The sequence below is a fragment of the Hypanus sabinus genome, chromosome 26 (genome assembly GCF_030144855.1).
Source record: "Hypanus sabinus isolate sHypSab1 chromosome 26, sHypSab1.hap1, whole genome shotgun sequence".
NCBI lineage: Eukaryota > Metazoa > Chordata > Chondrichthyes > Myliobatiformes > Dasyatidae > Hypanus > Hypanus sabinus.
In genome coordinates this window covers 29,779,148-29,795,981 of record NC_082731.1, presented here as the reverse complement: position 1 = coordinate 29,795,981, position 16,834 = coordinate 29,779,148, and the positions used below count along the sequence as shown (strand labels likewise).

Here is a 16,834-nt window from a genome sequence, read left to right as displayed (position 1 = left end):
ACTGGTGAAGAAAGGAATCTCCCTTTTTGAGCAGGCAGGGTAAGTACCCTGAGTGAATGTAAATGAACAAGATTGGCCCTTAGATTGTTTTTGTAGTTCCATGGTCACTTAAATTGTTACCAGCAACCTATTAAAACAAATACCCAGCATTTCAGAGCGTGTCCATAGAACGCGAAACAGAGAAAAGTTTTCCATAAAAATATTGCAGAAAATACACTTCATATTTCAAGATTTAAGTATGAGAAATATTTAATTTTAGTCACAAATATAAAATGCACTTTTTCTCTGTTAGGTGTAACTAACATTTGCTTCTGCTTTGTCAGAATGTTGTGTGTTCAAGCCTCCCTCCAGAGGCTTCTACACATTGTCCAGGTTGACTGTTCCCACACAGGAGCAGAGGGAGAGCTGCTCTGCTGGAAATTCAGTCCCAGCTGAGGCACTAATTGAAGGCTGGGATATTGCTCAAAGGCAGAGGGAGAGAACATTTTCCTGAAGACAGGTATCGGGGATCTCCAGAGTGCCTGTCCAGTGAAATGATCTGGATTCCTGTCAAGTTATGGAAACATTTTCTTAGATACAATTATTTCTGTGGTGAAGTTCTGAACAATGTTGGTTGAGAGCAGAAAACAACCAATAATTGTCCGATTTAAGCGAGATTAAAAAGATTAAGGCATTGAGACTCGGGTATTCAACTCACTACTCTGTGAGGCTACCCTCACCTCAGCACTGAACTGACTCTGCAGCTGCGGCCTGCAGCCTTCGGCACTCACCTCAGCACTGAACCTGGCTCCGAGGCCGTGGCCTGCAGCCATCGGTCTCCTGGACCGGTTGCAGTGCTGAACTGGTGACGTGGCTGTGGATTTACTTCAGGGGACTCTGCGGTTCAGGTTCTGTGGATTGTTTGTTTGAACCTTTATATTGTTTACACAATGTGTTTTTTTTCACACATTGGATGCTTGACTCTGAATGCTATTGTGTTTGTTTTCTGAGTGTCTGCTTGAAGAGAACCTCAAAGTTGTATATGGGTGCAAAGACTTTGATAATAAATGTACTTTGTACTTTGAACTTTATCAGTTCACCCACAGAACTGAACCAGGGCTGCACCGTGATTTAGTGTTGACCTTGAATTCATCGCACAATGTAAACAATTTCAATAATGGGCTGAGTCCCAGGACCCTACCTTGGACGTTCTTCACTTGCTTCTTGATACGGGTGTTGGAGGGGGGATGAATCACGGTACAGCTGAAGACTGATTCTGTCTTCCACTCCTGTAAACTCACGGTCAGGAAGTGTCTGGCACTGAATGTCCACCCCTGCTCCAGAGTGATCGGTGTAGCAGTGGTGTTGGAGATGATCACGGTGCTGCCTTTCTCCCAGATGACATTTATTTGGTCCGGGTAGAACCCAGAGACCACACACTCCAGTGTGGCCGTTTTCCTTTTCTTGGTCTCTTCCTGAGGTGGAGGCAGCAGTCTGACCTTGGGACTTTTTATCTCGACTGGAATAGACAAGAAAACAGGAATTGTCAAACATTTTGACTCAGGTATCGAATGCTGGCCATTTAATCGCTGGTCTCTTGCCCACCTTTGGTACTATTGGTCCATGCTGACACTCGGGAAGATGAAGGAGATCCCTGAGCAGAGCACTCGTACTCTACCCCACTGAACCACTCCTCCACACTGATCTGGAGTTCACTGAGCACTCTGTATCGGGATCCGTCCCTCTCTGCTTGATGGGTGTGAATTCCTTTAGTTTTCTCCTTCCCACCCACGTGCCAAGAGATGTGGATATCTTCGGGATCTGTACAGAGAACCGTGCACTTCACGGTAGCAGTCTTGTCGATCCACATCTCTTCAATGTCGGGATTTTGAATAAAGACGGACAATTCTGTGGATTAGAAATGGAAATGCTCAGAATCTTACTGGAGATATTTCTATTGGTTGTGTTAGGTCAAGACAGATCATCAGTACATGACAGCTGCATTTAATGCAAACAGAGTAACCGAAGCACCCAGGACTGAATCACGTGTCTCATATTCCTGTAAGTTTTGATTCAGAAAAGAAAATCAGAAGAAAGAATGTGCTCAGTAGGTTTTGAATCCCTTTCTAATAACTGTACCAATTGGTTCGCTGTGAGACAGAGAAGCATGCAGATTTCTCAGCAGAGACACAGCTCAGTATATTCTTTGCTTGGAGACTCAGTGCCATTGATCAGTAACAATGAACACTGTGACTCAATGAGAATCCCTTTCTCCATCTGGGCTGAGCCTGGGATTCACTCAGTTTAATAACTTCACATCCCGACATTCCAGTCTTACTGTGGCTGTGCCTCTCCTCATCTCTGCAACCTTCACAACCCATAACAAACTTCAGAAAACATCGTATTCTTTCAACTCCGCTCACTCATACACTTGCACTACTTCTGCTGGTGCCTGTGGTTTTAGCATTCTTGCTTACAAACACTGCAGCCTCTGTCCGTCTTGAAATGAGCAGCAATGATCAGAGTGTATCCATAAGTTAGGGACTGATGAACTGGCAAAATGGGTTCAAATCCCAACCTAGTGGATGGGAGTTTAAATTCAAATAATAAATGAATAAAATGTAGACTGTGGAAGAATTTATAGTATTTGCTGAGGTAACTTCTGAAAAGAAATCTCGTCTGGCGTGGTTGCTATGTGATTCCAGACCGGCAGCAATACAGCTGAACCTGAACCACCATCAGGAACGAGCCAGCAAGTCCCTCAGTTCTAGAGCAATCAGTGATTGATGGGAAATGATAAATTAATAAAATAACCCTTTGTTCAGCTTAGTGTCACTCTTGTGTAATTACACTCAAGTGAAGTTGTTGAGGTCATCTCCCAATGCACTGTTGGTCAGAAAGAACTACCATCTATAGATTAGTGAATTTGGATGAATCAGGACAACGGAATCAAACAGACCTATTGTCTTTATTCTTGCCGTGTGTTTGAAGGTATGGAGGCTGCCACTTTATGACGAGACTCTATGACTTCCATTTTGTGAAATGAAGTTGCTTGGCTTGATCAGTGTTTTGAAGTAGACAAAATGATGTGCTGGACTGCCCAGGCATCATTTGCAAAGAAGAAGACATATGTGAGATGTTCTTTGGTTGGATATAACATGCAGGTCTGTGATTGTTGGGGTCTGTCTCTGCACTGTGTGATCAAGCTGATTGCTGATTGAGGACAAAGAGCCATAGATTACCTGTTGTCACTTCTCGATCAGAACCAATAAGAAGGTGTTAGAGGTCAATCAGGTGAGTTTAGCAAATATCACTGGAATGTAACATTTGAATTGGTAAGGGATGAATTTAAAGGCAGATGCTTCAAGTGTGCTGGCAGCCATGGCTCCGTAGGAGATTCGCTATCGTGGATATGAGGTGCCTCATGGATGTGGAGATTCAAAATGGGGTGACAAGGAACATGTGGCTAGCAGCAAAGTCTCCTTTTTAACTGGTATAATCTTTTTAATATTTGACTGTTCATGGAAGGCCAGGGAAACTCAGCAGGTGTGCACACAGGTATTGGTCGTGTAAGATCACATGTCTTACATTGAGACAATGAAGGTACTTGTCGGTAAATCCAATTCTCTCTGTGCCTCCCTGATCATTATTACAAGGAGTGATACTTGTAACATCACTATCATCAGTTCACGTACACTGCAGCTCTCTGCACTTTGTGTACACCATTTACACACTCGGTCCCCTTTTGCTCTTTGACATTTAGTGTGGAGGCTGATTGTGTTTGTGTCACGGTTGAGTCCTTCAGTGAGACTATGAGTCAGTGTCTTTGTCTGAAGAAAGAGCAGATGTAACACACACTGTCCAGTCTGACTGGGACGGATCATCTGACAAAGTACGACGTGGATTTCTTAACCTTTCTCATGTCAGTAAGATTATGAACAATTTTCTTTTAAAACAGAAAGTCCATGGATGTAGTCTAAATGATTATTGCTGTTGTGTAATATCACAAATCTGCAAACCTAGGTGTACACCGAAGGGTCATGGAATTGTGAATCTCAGATTAATCAGCACTGTGATGTTGTTAAACATGAAAGTTTTCTGCAGGTTTCTCAGTTATGTCCCATATCAGCATGGTGTTGAGGATCAGCAGTCCCTGGGGAACGCGACCCCCTCATAAAACCTGGCAGAGTCAGTCAGGATCAGTCCCCTTATTGCTGAATGCTGGTGTTATCCCACAAGAAGCATATAATTCTGTAAATGGTTGAGTAATTCTAACAAAACGTTCTCCTTTGTGACATTCCTTGGGATCACCGACTGAGTCAATTTGGAATTTCTGCCCCGTTCACCTTCATCACCTCGTGCCTCACAGCCACTGGGTGAAAAACAGGTTCCAGTTCTTGCTGACTGGAGTCAGACAGGAGGGAATCTGGCCAAGGAAAGTGGAATTGGGATCTGAGTCACACTGAAGCAACAATGTACACAAATGAATGAGTGAATGGACAACCAGAAACACAAGAGATTTGACAGATGCTGGAAATCTTGAACAACACACACAAAATTCTGGTGGAACACAGCAGGCCAGGCGGCATCTATAAGGAGAAGCACTGTCAACGTTTGGGGCCGAGACCCTTCGTCAGGACTAACTGAAAGGAGAGGTACTAAGAGATTTGAAAGTAGTGGGGGGAGGGGAAGGGGGACAAATTGAAATAGATGGCCATGAGGATATTGGAAAGTCAAATTGAAATGTGGAGGGGAGAGGCAGTTTAAATCATGTGTTTTCTTCTCTATCAAACGTCCATTCCAAAGGATTCCAGCGGCAGGTCTGGAATCCTGTAAGTAGATTGTAATGAAATTCATTGACGAATTTTATACAGAACCAATCACTTTATTTCACACTTTCCTGCCGAACAGTGATACTGTTGGGTAGAACCATCTGAGAATGTTGCATTGAGATTACTCTGGTAAAAGAACATTGGCATGGGCTTCGAAAAACTGCGGGGACATTTTCCACCTGGAAATAGAAAATTCAGTAATGTCAGCATTAAATATTTTCACATCTTTTCCTGTGCTTGGAAAAAAGGGATTCCCACATATTCCCACTCTCTGTCCTCTGTATATCGCATCCTGTCGGGGTAAGGTTATGTCAGCCATGATAAATGTGTGTGCTCGCTGAACCTGGTCGAGGATCTGAGGACACAAGGTCACAACATTCACGAGGATTGGGCATCAATTCAAAAGTAATCCAGGCACCTACATTTCAGTGAGTGGACAATCGACAGAAGAGCCTCTCAGGAAACAGTGGAAACAGTCTGGAGACTGAAGCAAATACAAAATGGCAGAGATATTTCTGAGGAACTAACACTGAAGAGACAGTGAAAAGGGAAGAAGAAGATTTTCTCCAGATTGTAAATATGGGTGTGAGCTTTGCTCACTACCTTATTTTCATTATAACTGCAAACAGAGACAGCTAAAATTATTGAGACAGAATGTACAGGTGACCTAATCTTATACCTTTCCTGCCCAGTAGATGGGGTTAAAACTGCTAGTGATAAGAGTTGATACAAAGTGCAATGATTATCTGTACATCACTGAATGAGATTGATAGTAGGGACAGGGATTAGTTATGTAGTTCTGTAAATAAATGAATTATCCTTCAGACATCACTCTCCCTCTTGATACGTCATGTTGACTTCATCACTGAAACTGGAGGGTGTGTGATTCACTTCACAAGTATATTTCTGTTTCCTGGTCGATTACTGCACAGACAGTGTCAGGTAAGCGATAGTTTCAAATCGACCATCAGGTCTGAGAGTGCAAGGGAGAGCAATGCCTTCTTGGCATATCAATTGTGGAAGAGATGTGGATCGATAAGACTGGTATCATGAAGTGCATGGTTCTGTGTACAGATCCCAAAGATATCCACATCTCTTGGCATGTGGGTGGGAAGGAGAAAACTAAAAGAATTCACACCCATCAAGCGGAGAGGGACGGGTCCCGATACAGAGTGCTCAGCGAACTCCAGATCAGTGTGGAGGAGTGGTTCAGTGGGGTGGAGTACGAGTGCTCTGCTCAGGGATCTCCTTCATCTTCCCGAGTGTCAGCACGGACCAATAGTACCAAAGGCGGGCAAGAGACCAGCGATTAAATGGCCAGCATTAGTTACCTGAGTGAAAATGTTTGACATTATCTTTGTTTTCTTGGTTTAGAATCCCTTTATAAACACTGTAAATTGGCTCACTGTGAGATGGAGCTCTGTGAGACAGAGAAGCTTGCAGATTTCTCAGCAGAGACACAGCTCAGTATATTCTTTGCTTGGAGACTCAGTACATTGATTAGTACCAATGAGGGGAACCAAATGGGGATGACGGGCAGGTGAGGAGAAGTGAAGGGGTGAGGAGGAACCTGGTACAGGAAGCAGAAAAATGAATAAAGGAGCAGGAGGGAGATTATTGGCAGTTGCAGAAATAAGTGTACCATCAGGTTGGCAGATATCTGGACAGGTCATGTTCTGTGGATAGTTTCTGTGAAGGTATTTTCTGAGGTTATTTCTATGGTGAAGCTTTTGGATAATGTTGCCTGAGAACGCAGAACAAACCGAAGACTGGCTGATTTTATCACCTAGCCAGATTAAAAAGATAAAGACGTCAACACCAAAAATGAAAGCTGAACTGAGGTACTAATTGGAGGCTGGAATATTGTTCAAAGACAGACTGTTCAGTAAAATGGTTTGCATTCTCTTCAAGTGATGAACTATTTTCAGAGATGCAATTATTTCTCTGGTGAAGCTTCTGGATTATGTTGGTTGAGAGCAGAAAACAATCCAAAGACTGGTTGATATTACTACCGAGACAGATTCAAAAGATGAAGGCATTGAGGCTGAAGTCGAAGTTGGAACCTGTATTCAGCTCACCACTCTGTGAGGTTACACTCGCCTCGGTACCAAACCGACTCTGCAGCTGTGGCCTGCAGCCATCGGCACTCACCTCAGCACTGAACCTGGCTCCGTGGCCGTGGCCTGCAGCCATCGGTCTCCTGGACCGGTTGCAGTGCTGAACTGGTGACGTGGCTGTGGATTCACTTCAGGGGACTCTGCGGTTCAGGTTCTGTGGATTGTTTGTTTGAATCATTATATTGTTTACACAGTTTGTTCTTTCTTTTTCACACATTGGATGTTTGACTCTGAATTCTATTGTGTTTCTTTGCTTTGTGACTGCCTGCAAGAAGAGAATCTGAAGGTTGTATATGGTGTACAGACTTTGATAATAAATGTACTTTGTACTTTGAAATTTATCAGTTCACCCACAGAACTGAACCAGGGCTGCACCGTGATTTAGTGTTGACCTTGAATTCATCGCACAATGTAAACAATTTCAATAATGGGGTGAGTCCCAGGACCCTACCTTGGACGTTCTTCACTTGCTTCTTGATACGGGTGTTGGAGGGTCGATGAATCACGGTACAGCTGAAGACTGATTCTGTCTTCCACTCCTGTAAACTCACGGTCAGGAAGTGTCTGGCACTGAAAGTCCACCCCTGCTCCAGAGCAGTCGGTGTAGCAGTGGTGTTGAAGGTGATCACGGTGTTGTGTTTCTCCCAGATGACATTTATTTGGTCCGGGTAGAATCCGGAGACCACACACTCCAGTGTGGCCGTTTTCTTATTCTTGGTCTCTTCCTGTGATGGAGGCAGCAGTCTGACCTTGGGACTTTTTATCTCGACTGGAATAGACAAGAAAACAGGAAACGTCAAACATTTTGACTCAGGTAACTAATGCTGCTCATTTAATCGCTGGTCTCTCTCCCACCTTTGGTACTATTGGTCCGTGCTGACACTCGGGAAGATGAAGGAGATCCCTGAGCAGAGCACTCGTACTCCACCCCACTGAACCACTCCTCCACACTGATCTGGAGTTCGCTGAGCACTCTGTATCGGGACCCATCCGCCTGTGGTTGTTGTTCGACAATTCCTGTAGTTTTCTCCTTCCCGCCCACGTGCCAAGAGATGTGGATATCTTCGGGATCTGTACAGAGAACCGTGCACTTCACGGTAGCAGTCTTGTCAATCCATATCTCTTCAATGTCGGGATTTTGAATAAAGACAGACAATTCTGTGAATTAGAAATGGAAATGCTCAGAATCTTACTGGAGATATTTCTGTTGGTTGTGTTAGGTGAAGACAGATTATCAGTACATGACAAATGCATTAAATGCAAACAGAATAACAGAAACACCCAGGACTGAATCTCGTATCAGTCTGCTGGTGATCATGTCTTCACCTTCGTTGCTGTCTGGACCCAGAGTCCTGACCCCCTCTTCCCTCTTCCTTCCGTCCACCTGCCAGGTTACACTGAATCCCTGTAAATCACTGTGAACCACCTCACACAGAATGGTCGCTGTCCTCTTTGTCCAGATCTCTTCGAAGGAAGGTTTGCTGAAAGTGACGGACGGGCGGGTATCTGAACAGTTATCTGGTAGAAATTATTCTTTCACCATTCCCCAATGGCCGAGTTTGTCACTGACAAGCCCAGCATTTCCTGTTCATCTCTGGTCTATGATATGCCAGTCCGAACAAGGTGAGATGAGAATAATCTACATTGATGAAGAAATGAATCTCCCCTATTGAGCAGACAGGGTGAACACCCTGAGGGAAAGTAAATAAACAAGATTGGCCGTCACATTGTTTTTGCAGTTTCATGGTCACTTGAATTGTTACCAGACACTACAGAAAATACCCAGCATTTCAGAGAATCGGAAATGGAGCAAAGTTTCACTAAGAAGAATTCAACAAAATACACTTCATATTTTAAATTTTAAGTGTGAGGAATATTTGGCTTTTCTAACAAATATTTAAATGCACTTTTTACTCAATTAGGTATAACTAATGTTTACTGCTGCTTTGTCAGAATGTTGTGTGTTCAAGCCGCCCTCCAGAGGCTTCTGCACATTGTCCAGGCTGACTGTTCCCACACAGCAGCAGAGGGAGAGCTGCTCTGCTGGAAATTCAGTCACAACTCAGGCACTAATCAGAGGCTGGGATTATGTTCAAAGGCAGAGGGAGGGATCATTTTGCAGACAAGTATCAGGGATTTCCACAGTGCCTGTCCAGTGAAATGATTCGGATTCCCCTCAAGTTATGAAATATTTTCAATAATTATTTCTATGGTGAAAGTCTGGATTATGTTGGCTGAAAGTGGAGAACTAATCTAAGGTTGGCTGATTTTATCACCTCGCCTGAATAAAAAGCTGAAGACATCGACATCACAAGTGAAGGCCGAACTGCTGTTCATCTCACTACTCTGTGAGGCTTCCCTCACCTCAGCACTGAACTGACTCTGCAGCTGCGGCCTGCAGCCATCGGCACTCACCTCAGCACTGAGCCTGGCTCCGTGGCCGTGGCCTGCAGCCATCGGTCTACTGGACCAGTTGCAGTGCTGAACTGGTGACGTGGCTGTGGATTTACTTCAGGGGACTCTGCGGTTCAGGTTCTGTGGATTGTTTGAATTTTTGTTATTGTCTGCACAATGTGTTTTTTTTCACACATTTGATGCTTGACTCTGAATGCTATTGTGTTTGTTTTCTGAGTGTCTGCAAAAAGAGAATCTCAAAGTTGTATATGGGTGCACAGACTTTGATAATAAATGTACTTTGTACTTTGAACTTTATCAGTTCACCCACAGAACTGAACCAGGGCTGCACCTTGATTTAGTGTTGACCTTGAATTCATCGCACAATGTAAACAATTTCAATAATGGGGTGAGACCCAGGACCCTACCTTGGACGTTCTTCACTTGCTTCTTGATACGGGTGTTGGAGGGGGGATGAATCACGGTACAGCTGAAGACTGATTCTGTCTTCCACTCCTGTAAACTCACGGTCAGGAAGTGTCTGGCACTGAAAGTCCACCCCTGCTCCAGAGTGGTCGGTGTAGCTCTGGTGTTGGAGGTGATCACGGTGCTGTCTTTCTCCCAGATGACATTTATTTGGTCTGGGTAGAAACCGGAGACCACACACTCCAGTGTGGCCGTTTTCCTTTTCTTGGTCTCTTCCTGTGATGGAAGCAGCAGTCTGAGCTGGGGACTTTTTATCTCGACTGGAATAGACAAGAAAACAGGAATTGTCAAACATTTGACTCAGGTAACTAATGCTGGTCATTTAATCACTGGTCTCTTACCCACCTTTGGTACTATTGGTCCGTGCTGACACTCGGGAAGATGAAGGAGATCCCTGAGCAGAGCACTCGTACTCCACCCCACTGAACCACTCCTCCACACTGATCTGGAGTTCGCTGAGCACTCTGTATCGGGACCCATCCGCCTGTGGTTGTTGTTCGACAATTCCTGTCGTTTTCTCCTTCCCGCCCACGTGCCAAGATATGTGGATGTATTCCGGATCTGTACAGAGAACCGTGCACTTCACGGTAGCAGTCTTGTCGATCCACAACTCTTCAATGACAGGATTTTGAATAAAGACTGACAATTCTGTGGATTAGAAATGGAAATGCTCAGAATCTCACTGGAGATATTTCGATTGGTTGTGTAAGGTGAAGACAGATCATCAGTACATGACAGATGCATTTAATGCAAACCGAATAACAGAAACACCCAGGACTGAATCTCATATCAGTCTTCTGGTGATCATGTCTTCACCTCCGTTGCTATCTGGACCCACAGTCCTCACACCATCTTCCCTCTTCCTTCCGTCCACCTGCCAGGTTACACTGAATCCCAGTAAATCACTGTGAACCACCTCACACAGAATGGTCGCTGTCCTCTTTGTCCAGATCTCTTCCAAGGAAGGTTTGCTTAAAGTGACAGACGGGCGGGTATCTTAACAGTTATCTGGTAGAAATTATTCTTTCACCATTCCCCAATGGCCGAGTTTGTCACTGACAAGCCCAGCATTTCCTGTTCATCTCTGGTCAATGATATGCCAGTCCCAACAAGGTGAGATGAGAATAATCTACATTGGTGAAGAAATGAATCTCCCCTATTGAGCAGACAGGGTGAACACCCTGAAGGAAAGTAAATGAACAAGATCGGCCGTCACATTGTTTTTGCAGTTTCATGGTCAATTAAACTGTTACCAGGCACTTTCTAAACAAATACAGAAAATACCCAGCATTTCAGAATGTGTCTGTGGAATTGGAAATGGAGCAAAGTTTCACTAAAAAAATTTCACAAAATAAACTTAATATTTCAAATTTTAAGTATGAGAAATATTTGGCTTTTCTAACAAATATTAAAATGCACTTTTTACTCAATTAGGTGTAACTAACATTTGCTGCAGCTTTGTCAGAATGTTGTGTGTTCAAGCCGCCCTCCAGAGGCTTCTACACATTGTCCAGGCTGACTGTTCCCACACAGGAGCAGAGGGAGAGCTGCTCTGCTGGAAATTCAGTCACAACTCAGGCACTAATCGGAGGCTGGGATTATGTTCAAAGGCCGACTGTCCAGTAAAATGGTCTGGATTCTCCTGAAGTGATGAACCATTTTCAGAGACGCAATTATTTCTGTGGTGAAGCTTCTGGTTATGTTAGTTGAGAAAAGAAAACAATTTGTTCTTTCTGTTTCACATATTGGATGACTGACTGTGAATTCTATTGTGTTTCCTTGTTTTGTGAGTGTCTGCAAGAAGAGAATCTCAAAGTTGTATATGGGCGCACAGACTTTGATAATAAATGTACTTTGTACTTTGAACTTTATCAGTTCACCCACAGAACTGAACCAGGGCTGCACCGTGATTTAGTGTTGACCTTGAATTCATCGCACAATGTAAACAATTTCGATAATGGGCCAAGTCCCAGGACCCTACCTTGGTCGTTCTTCACTTGCTTCTTGATACGGGTGTTGGAGGGACGATGAATCACGGTACAGCTGAAGACTGATTCTGTCTTCCACTCCTGTAAACTCACGGTCAGGAAGTGTCTGGCACTGAAAGTCCACCCCTGCTCCAGAGTGGTCGGTGTAGCGCTGGTGTTGGAGGTGATCACGGTGTTGTCTTTCTCCCAGATGACATTTATTTGGTCTGGGTAGAATCCGGAGACCACACACTCCAGTGTGGCCGTTTTCCTTTTCTTGGTCTCTTCCTGAGGTGGAGGCAGCACTCTGACCTTGGGACTTTTTATCTCGACTGGAATAGACAAGAAAACGAATGAAATGTCAAACATTTTGACTCAGGTAACTAATGCTGGCCATTTAATCGCTGGTCTCTTGCCCACCTTTGGTACTATTGGTCCGTGCTGACACTCGAGAAGATGAAGGAGATCCCTGAGCAGAGCACTCATACTCTACCCCACTGAACCACTCCTCCACGCTGATCTGGAGTTCGCTGAGCACTCTGTATCGGGACCCGTCCGCCTGCGGTTGTTGTTCGACAATTCCTGTAGTTTTCTCCTTCCCGCCCACGTGCCAAGAGATGTGGATATCTTCGGGATCTGCACAGAGAACCGTGCACTTCACGGTAGCAGTCTTGTCGATCCATATCTCTTCAATGTCGGGATTTTGAATAAAGACAGACAATTCTGTGGATTAGAAATGGAAATACTCAGAATCTTTTTGGAGATATTTCTATTGGTTGTGTTAGGTCAAGACAGATCATCAGTACATGACAGTTGCATTTAATGCAAACAGATGTAACCCCCTGAGTCACCTCAGGCTTGCTCTGCTCGTTCTCATCTAGGGGGAGCAGCCAAACTGGGTAATCAGCTGGTGTGGATGCTGGGTGATGTCCCCGCCTCGCCCAAAAACAGACAGTACACCATTAGTGATTAAATGAGTACAATTTATAAAGGTTACTATAACTAAGTGATTAATAACGATACAGTATATATGAAGAGAAAAAATAAAGAAAAGGTGCCAAACTTATCAAAGTCTAAACCACTTCGTGCACAACCATTGGAGCTCAATTTCTGAAGTCTTCTGGCCACCATTCCATCCCCTCCGAACTCCTCGACTCGCAGCTCAGGACCCTCCGAGTGGTCAACCAAGCACATCTAGCTTCATCCCCCCTTCTCGGAGTACCTCCTGGCCTCGGACCCCCGCTTGGGGTCCGTTCCTCGCCCAGCTTACAGCATTGCGTCCTCTCTCTCAACCCCCTCGCGCTGATCTCCCCAAAAGCCCATCAACAAAAGCTTACAGACGCAGAAGAAAGAACATTAATCCCCATTTGGTTTACAAAGGAATACAATTCTCGTTATCAGTAAATTTTAACCCAAACAAGCTTCCAGCACTCTCTCGCAACAAAGAAGCCCTTTTGATTACATACACAGTAACAAAGAAAAAAGAAGAAACCCCCTTTATACTAAGTAACATTAACACCCAGTGCTGAATCTCATATCAGTCTGCTGGTGATCATGTCTTCACGTCCGTTGCTGTCTGGACCCACAGTCCTCACCCCATCTTCCCTCTTCCTTCCGTCCACCTGCCAGGTTACACTGAATCCCTGTAAATCACTGTGGACCACCTCACACACAATGGTCGCGGTCCTCTTCGTCCAGATCTCTTCAAAGGATAGTTTCCTTAAAGTGACAGAGGGGCGGGAATCTGAACAGTTATCTGGTAGAAATTATTCTTTCACCATTCCCTAATGGCCGAGTTTGTCACTGACAAGCCCAGCATTTCCTGTTCATCTCTGGTCTATGATATGCCAGTCCCAACAAGGTGAGATGAGAATAATCTACATTGAAGAAGAAATGAATCTCCCCTATTGAGCAGACAGGGTGAACACCCTGAGGGAAAGTAAATGAACAAGATCAGCCGTCACATTGTTTTTGCAGTTTCATGTTCAATTAAACTGTTACCAGGCACTTTTTAAAACAAATACAGAAAATACCCAGCATTTCAGAATGTGTCTGTGGAATTGGAAATGGAGCAAAGTTTCACTAAAAAAATTTCACAAAATAAACTTAATATTTCAAATTTTAAGTATGAGAAATATTTGGCTTTTCTAACAAATATTAAAATGCACTTTTTACTCTATTAGGTATAACTAACATTTGCTGCTGCTTTGTCAGAATGTTGTGTGTTCAAGCCGCCCTCCAGAGGCTTCTACACATTGTCCAGGCTGACTGTTCCCACACAGGAGCAGAGGGAGAGCTGCTCTGCTGGAAATTCAGTCACAACTCAGGCACTAATCGGAGGCTGGGATATTGCTCAAAGGCAGACTGTCCAGTAAAATGGTCTGGATTCTCCTGAAGTGATGAACTATTTTCAGCGATGCAATTATTTCTGTGGTGAAGCTTCTGGTTACGTTGGTTGAGAACAGAAAACAATTTGTTCTTCTTGTTTCACATATTGGATGACTGACTGTGAATTTTATTGTGTTTCTTTGTTTTGTGAGTGTCTGCAAGAAGAGAATCTCAAGGTTGTATATGGTGCACAGACTTTGATAATAAATGTACTTTTTACTTTGAACTTTATCAGTTCACCCACAGAACTAAACCAGGGCTGCACCGTGATTTAGTGTTGACCTTGAATTCATAGCACAATGTAAACAATTTCAATAATGGAGTGAGACCCAGGACCCTACCTTGAACGTTCTTCACTTGCTTCTTGATACGGGTGTTGGAGGGTCGATGAATCACGGTACAGCTGAAGACTGATTCTGTCTTCCACTCCTCTAAACTCAAGGTCAGGAAGTGTCTGGTACTGAAAGTCCACCCCTGCTCCAGAGCGGTCGGTGTAGCGCTGGTGTTGGAGGTGATCACGGTGTTGTGTTTCTCCCAGATGACATTTATTTGGTCCGGGTAGAACCCAGAGACCACACACTCCAGTGTGGCCATTTTCCTTTTCTTGGTCTCTTCCTGAGGTGGAGGCAGCAGTCTGACCTTGGGGCTTTTTATCTCGACTGGAATAGACAAGAAAACAAATGAAATGTCAAACATTTTGACTCAGGTAACTAATGCTGGCCATTTAATCACTGGTCTCTCTCCCACCTTTGGTACTATTGGTCCGTGCTGACACTCGGGAAGATGAAGGAGATCCCTGAGCAGAGCACTCGTACTCCACCCCACTGAACCACTCCTCCACACTGATCTGGAGTTCGCTGAGCACTCTGTATTGGGACCCTTCCGCCTGCGGTTGTTGTTCGACAATTCCTGTAGTTTTCTCCTTCCCGCCCACTTGCCAAGAGATGTCGATATCTTCGGGATCTGCACAGATAACTGTGCACTTCACGGTAGCAGTCTTGTCGATCCACATCTCTTCAATGTCAGGATTTTGAATAAAGACAGACAATTCTGTGGATTAGAAATGGAAATGCTCAGAATCTTACTGGAGATATTTCTATTGGATGTGTTAGGTCAAGACAGATCATCAGTACATGACAGCTGCATTTAATGCAAACCGAATAACAGAAACACCCAGGACTGAATCACGTGTCTCATATTCCTGTAAGTTTTGATTCAGAAAAGTAAATCAGGACAAACGATGTGTAACTATGTTTAGAATCCCTGTCTAATAACTGTACCAATTGGTTCACTGTGAGACAGAGAAGCTTGCAGATTTCTCAGCAGAGACACAGCTCAGTATATTCTGTGCTCGGAGACTCAGTGCCATTGATCAGGAACAATGAACACTGTGAATCAATGAGAATCCCTTTCTCCATCTGGGCTGAGCCTGGGATTCACTCAGTTTAATAACTTCACATCCGGACATTGAGTCTTACTGTGGCTGTGCCTCTCCCCATCTCTGCAACCTTCACCGCCAACACAAACTTAGGAAAACATTGTATTCTTTCAACTCTGCTCCCTCATACACCTGCACTACTTCTGCTGGTGCCTGTGGTTTTAGCATTCCTGCGTACAAACACTGAAGCCTCTGTCTCTCTTGAAACGAGCAGCCATGGTCAGAGTGTGTTGTTAAGTTGCTGGGCTGATGAACTGGGAAAATAGTTTCAAATCCCAACCTGGTGGATGGGAGTTTAAATTCAATTCATCAATGCTTTTTGGAATAGAAACATGTCTATGGAGGTATTTGTAGTGTCATTCCCTGTGATAACTTCCGGAGAGAAGTCCCATCTGATCCGGCTGGTCTGTGACTCCAGACCTGCAGCAACACGGCTGAACCTGAATCACCATCAGGAATGAGGCAGCAAGTCCCTCAGTTCCAGAGCGATCAGTGATTGATAGGAAATGATAAATGAATAAAACAGCTCTTTGATCAAGTGTTGGGTCACCTGTCCTCTGGGTTGGTGTCGGTTTTGTGTGAAGTTGTTGAGGCCGTCTCCCAATGCACGATCATCAGTTCACGGACATTGCAGCTCTCTGCACTTTGTGTACACCATTTACGCACTCGGTCCCCTTTTGCTCTTTGACATTTAGTGTGGAGGCTGATCGTGTTTGTGTCACGGTTGAGTCCTTCAGTGAGACTGTGAGTCAGTGTCTTTGTCTGAAGAAAGAGCAGATGTAACACACACTGTCCAGTCTGACTGGGACGGGTCATCTGACAAAGTATGATGTGGAATTCTTAACCTTTCTCATGTCAGTTAGATTATGAGCAATTTTCTTTTAAAACAGTAAGTCCATGGGTGTAGTCTAGATGATCATTGTTGTGTAATATCACAAATCTGCAAACCTCGGTGTACACTGAAGGGTCACGGAATTGTGAATCCCAGTTTAATCAGCACTGTGTTGTAGTTAAATGTATTTTGGCAGGTTTCTCAGTTAGGTCCCATATCAGCCGGGTCTTGATGTTCAGCAGTCCCTGGGAAATGCGATCCTCTCATAAAACCTGACAGAGTCAGGATCAGTCCTCTTATTGCTGAATGCTGGTGTTATCCCACAAGAAGCATATAAATCTGTCAATGCTTGGGTAATTCGAACAAAACATTGTCCTTTCTGACATTCCTTGGGATCACTG

General features: G+C 44.2%; 1 protein-coding gene and 1 long non-coding RNA gene across 4 annotated transcripts in view; one reads left to right on the top strand and one right to left on the bottom strand.

Moving 5' to 3' along the window:
• LOC132381363 (uncharacterized) overlaps positions 1-16,834 on the top strand; it is a 52,317-nt gene that overhangs the window by 14,189 nt on the left and 21,294 nt on the right. The window contains exon 1 of one of the 3 annotated variants that reach the window (XR_009508017.1): positions 3,884-4,634. The exons of the other annotated variants lie outside the window; for them this stretch is intronic. This is a non-coding gene — a long non-coding RNA (uncharacterized LOC132381363). Of the gene's footprint in view, positions 1-3,883; positions 4,635-16,834 lie in introns of those variants that run through there. 3 annotated transcript variants of the gene reach the window in all.
• LOC132381361 (uncharacterized) overlaps positions 1-16,834 on the bottom strand; it is a 108,372-nt gene that overhangs the window by 78,989 nt on the left and 12,549 nt on the right. The window contains 10 exon segments of the mRNA XM_059950723.1: positions 1,181-1,498; positions 1,585-1,887; positions 7,380-7,697; positions 7,784-8,086; positions 9,751-10,068; positions 10,154-10,456; positions 11,790-12,107; positions 12,196-12,498; positions 14,505-14,822; positions 14,911-15,213. Coding sequence (XP_059806706.1) covers positions 1,181-1,498; positions 1,585-1,887; positions 7,380-7,697; positions 7,784-8,086; positions 9,751-10,068; positions 10,154-10,456; positions 11,790-12,107; positions 12,196-12,498; positions 14,505-14,822; positions 14,911-15,213 — 3,105 coding nt within the window.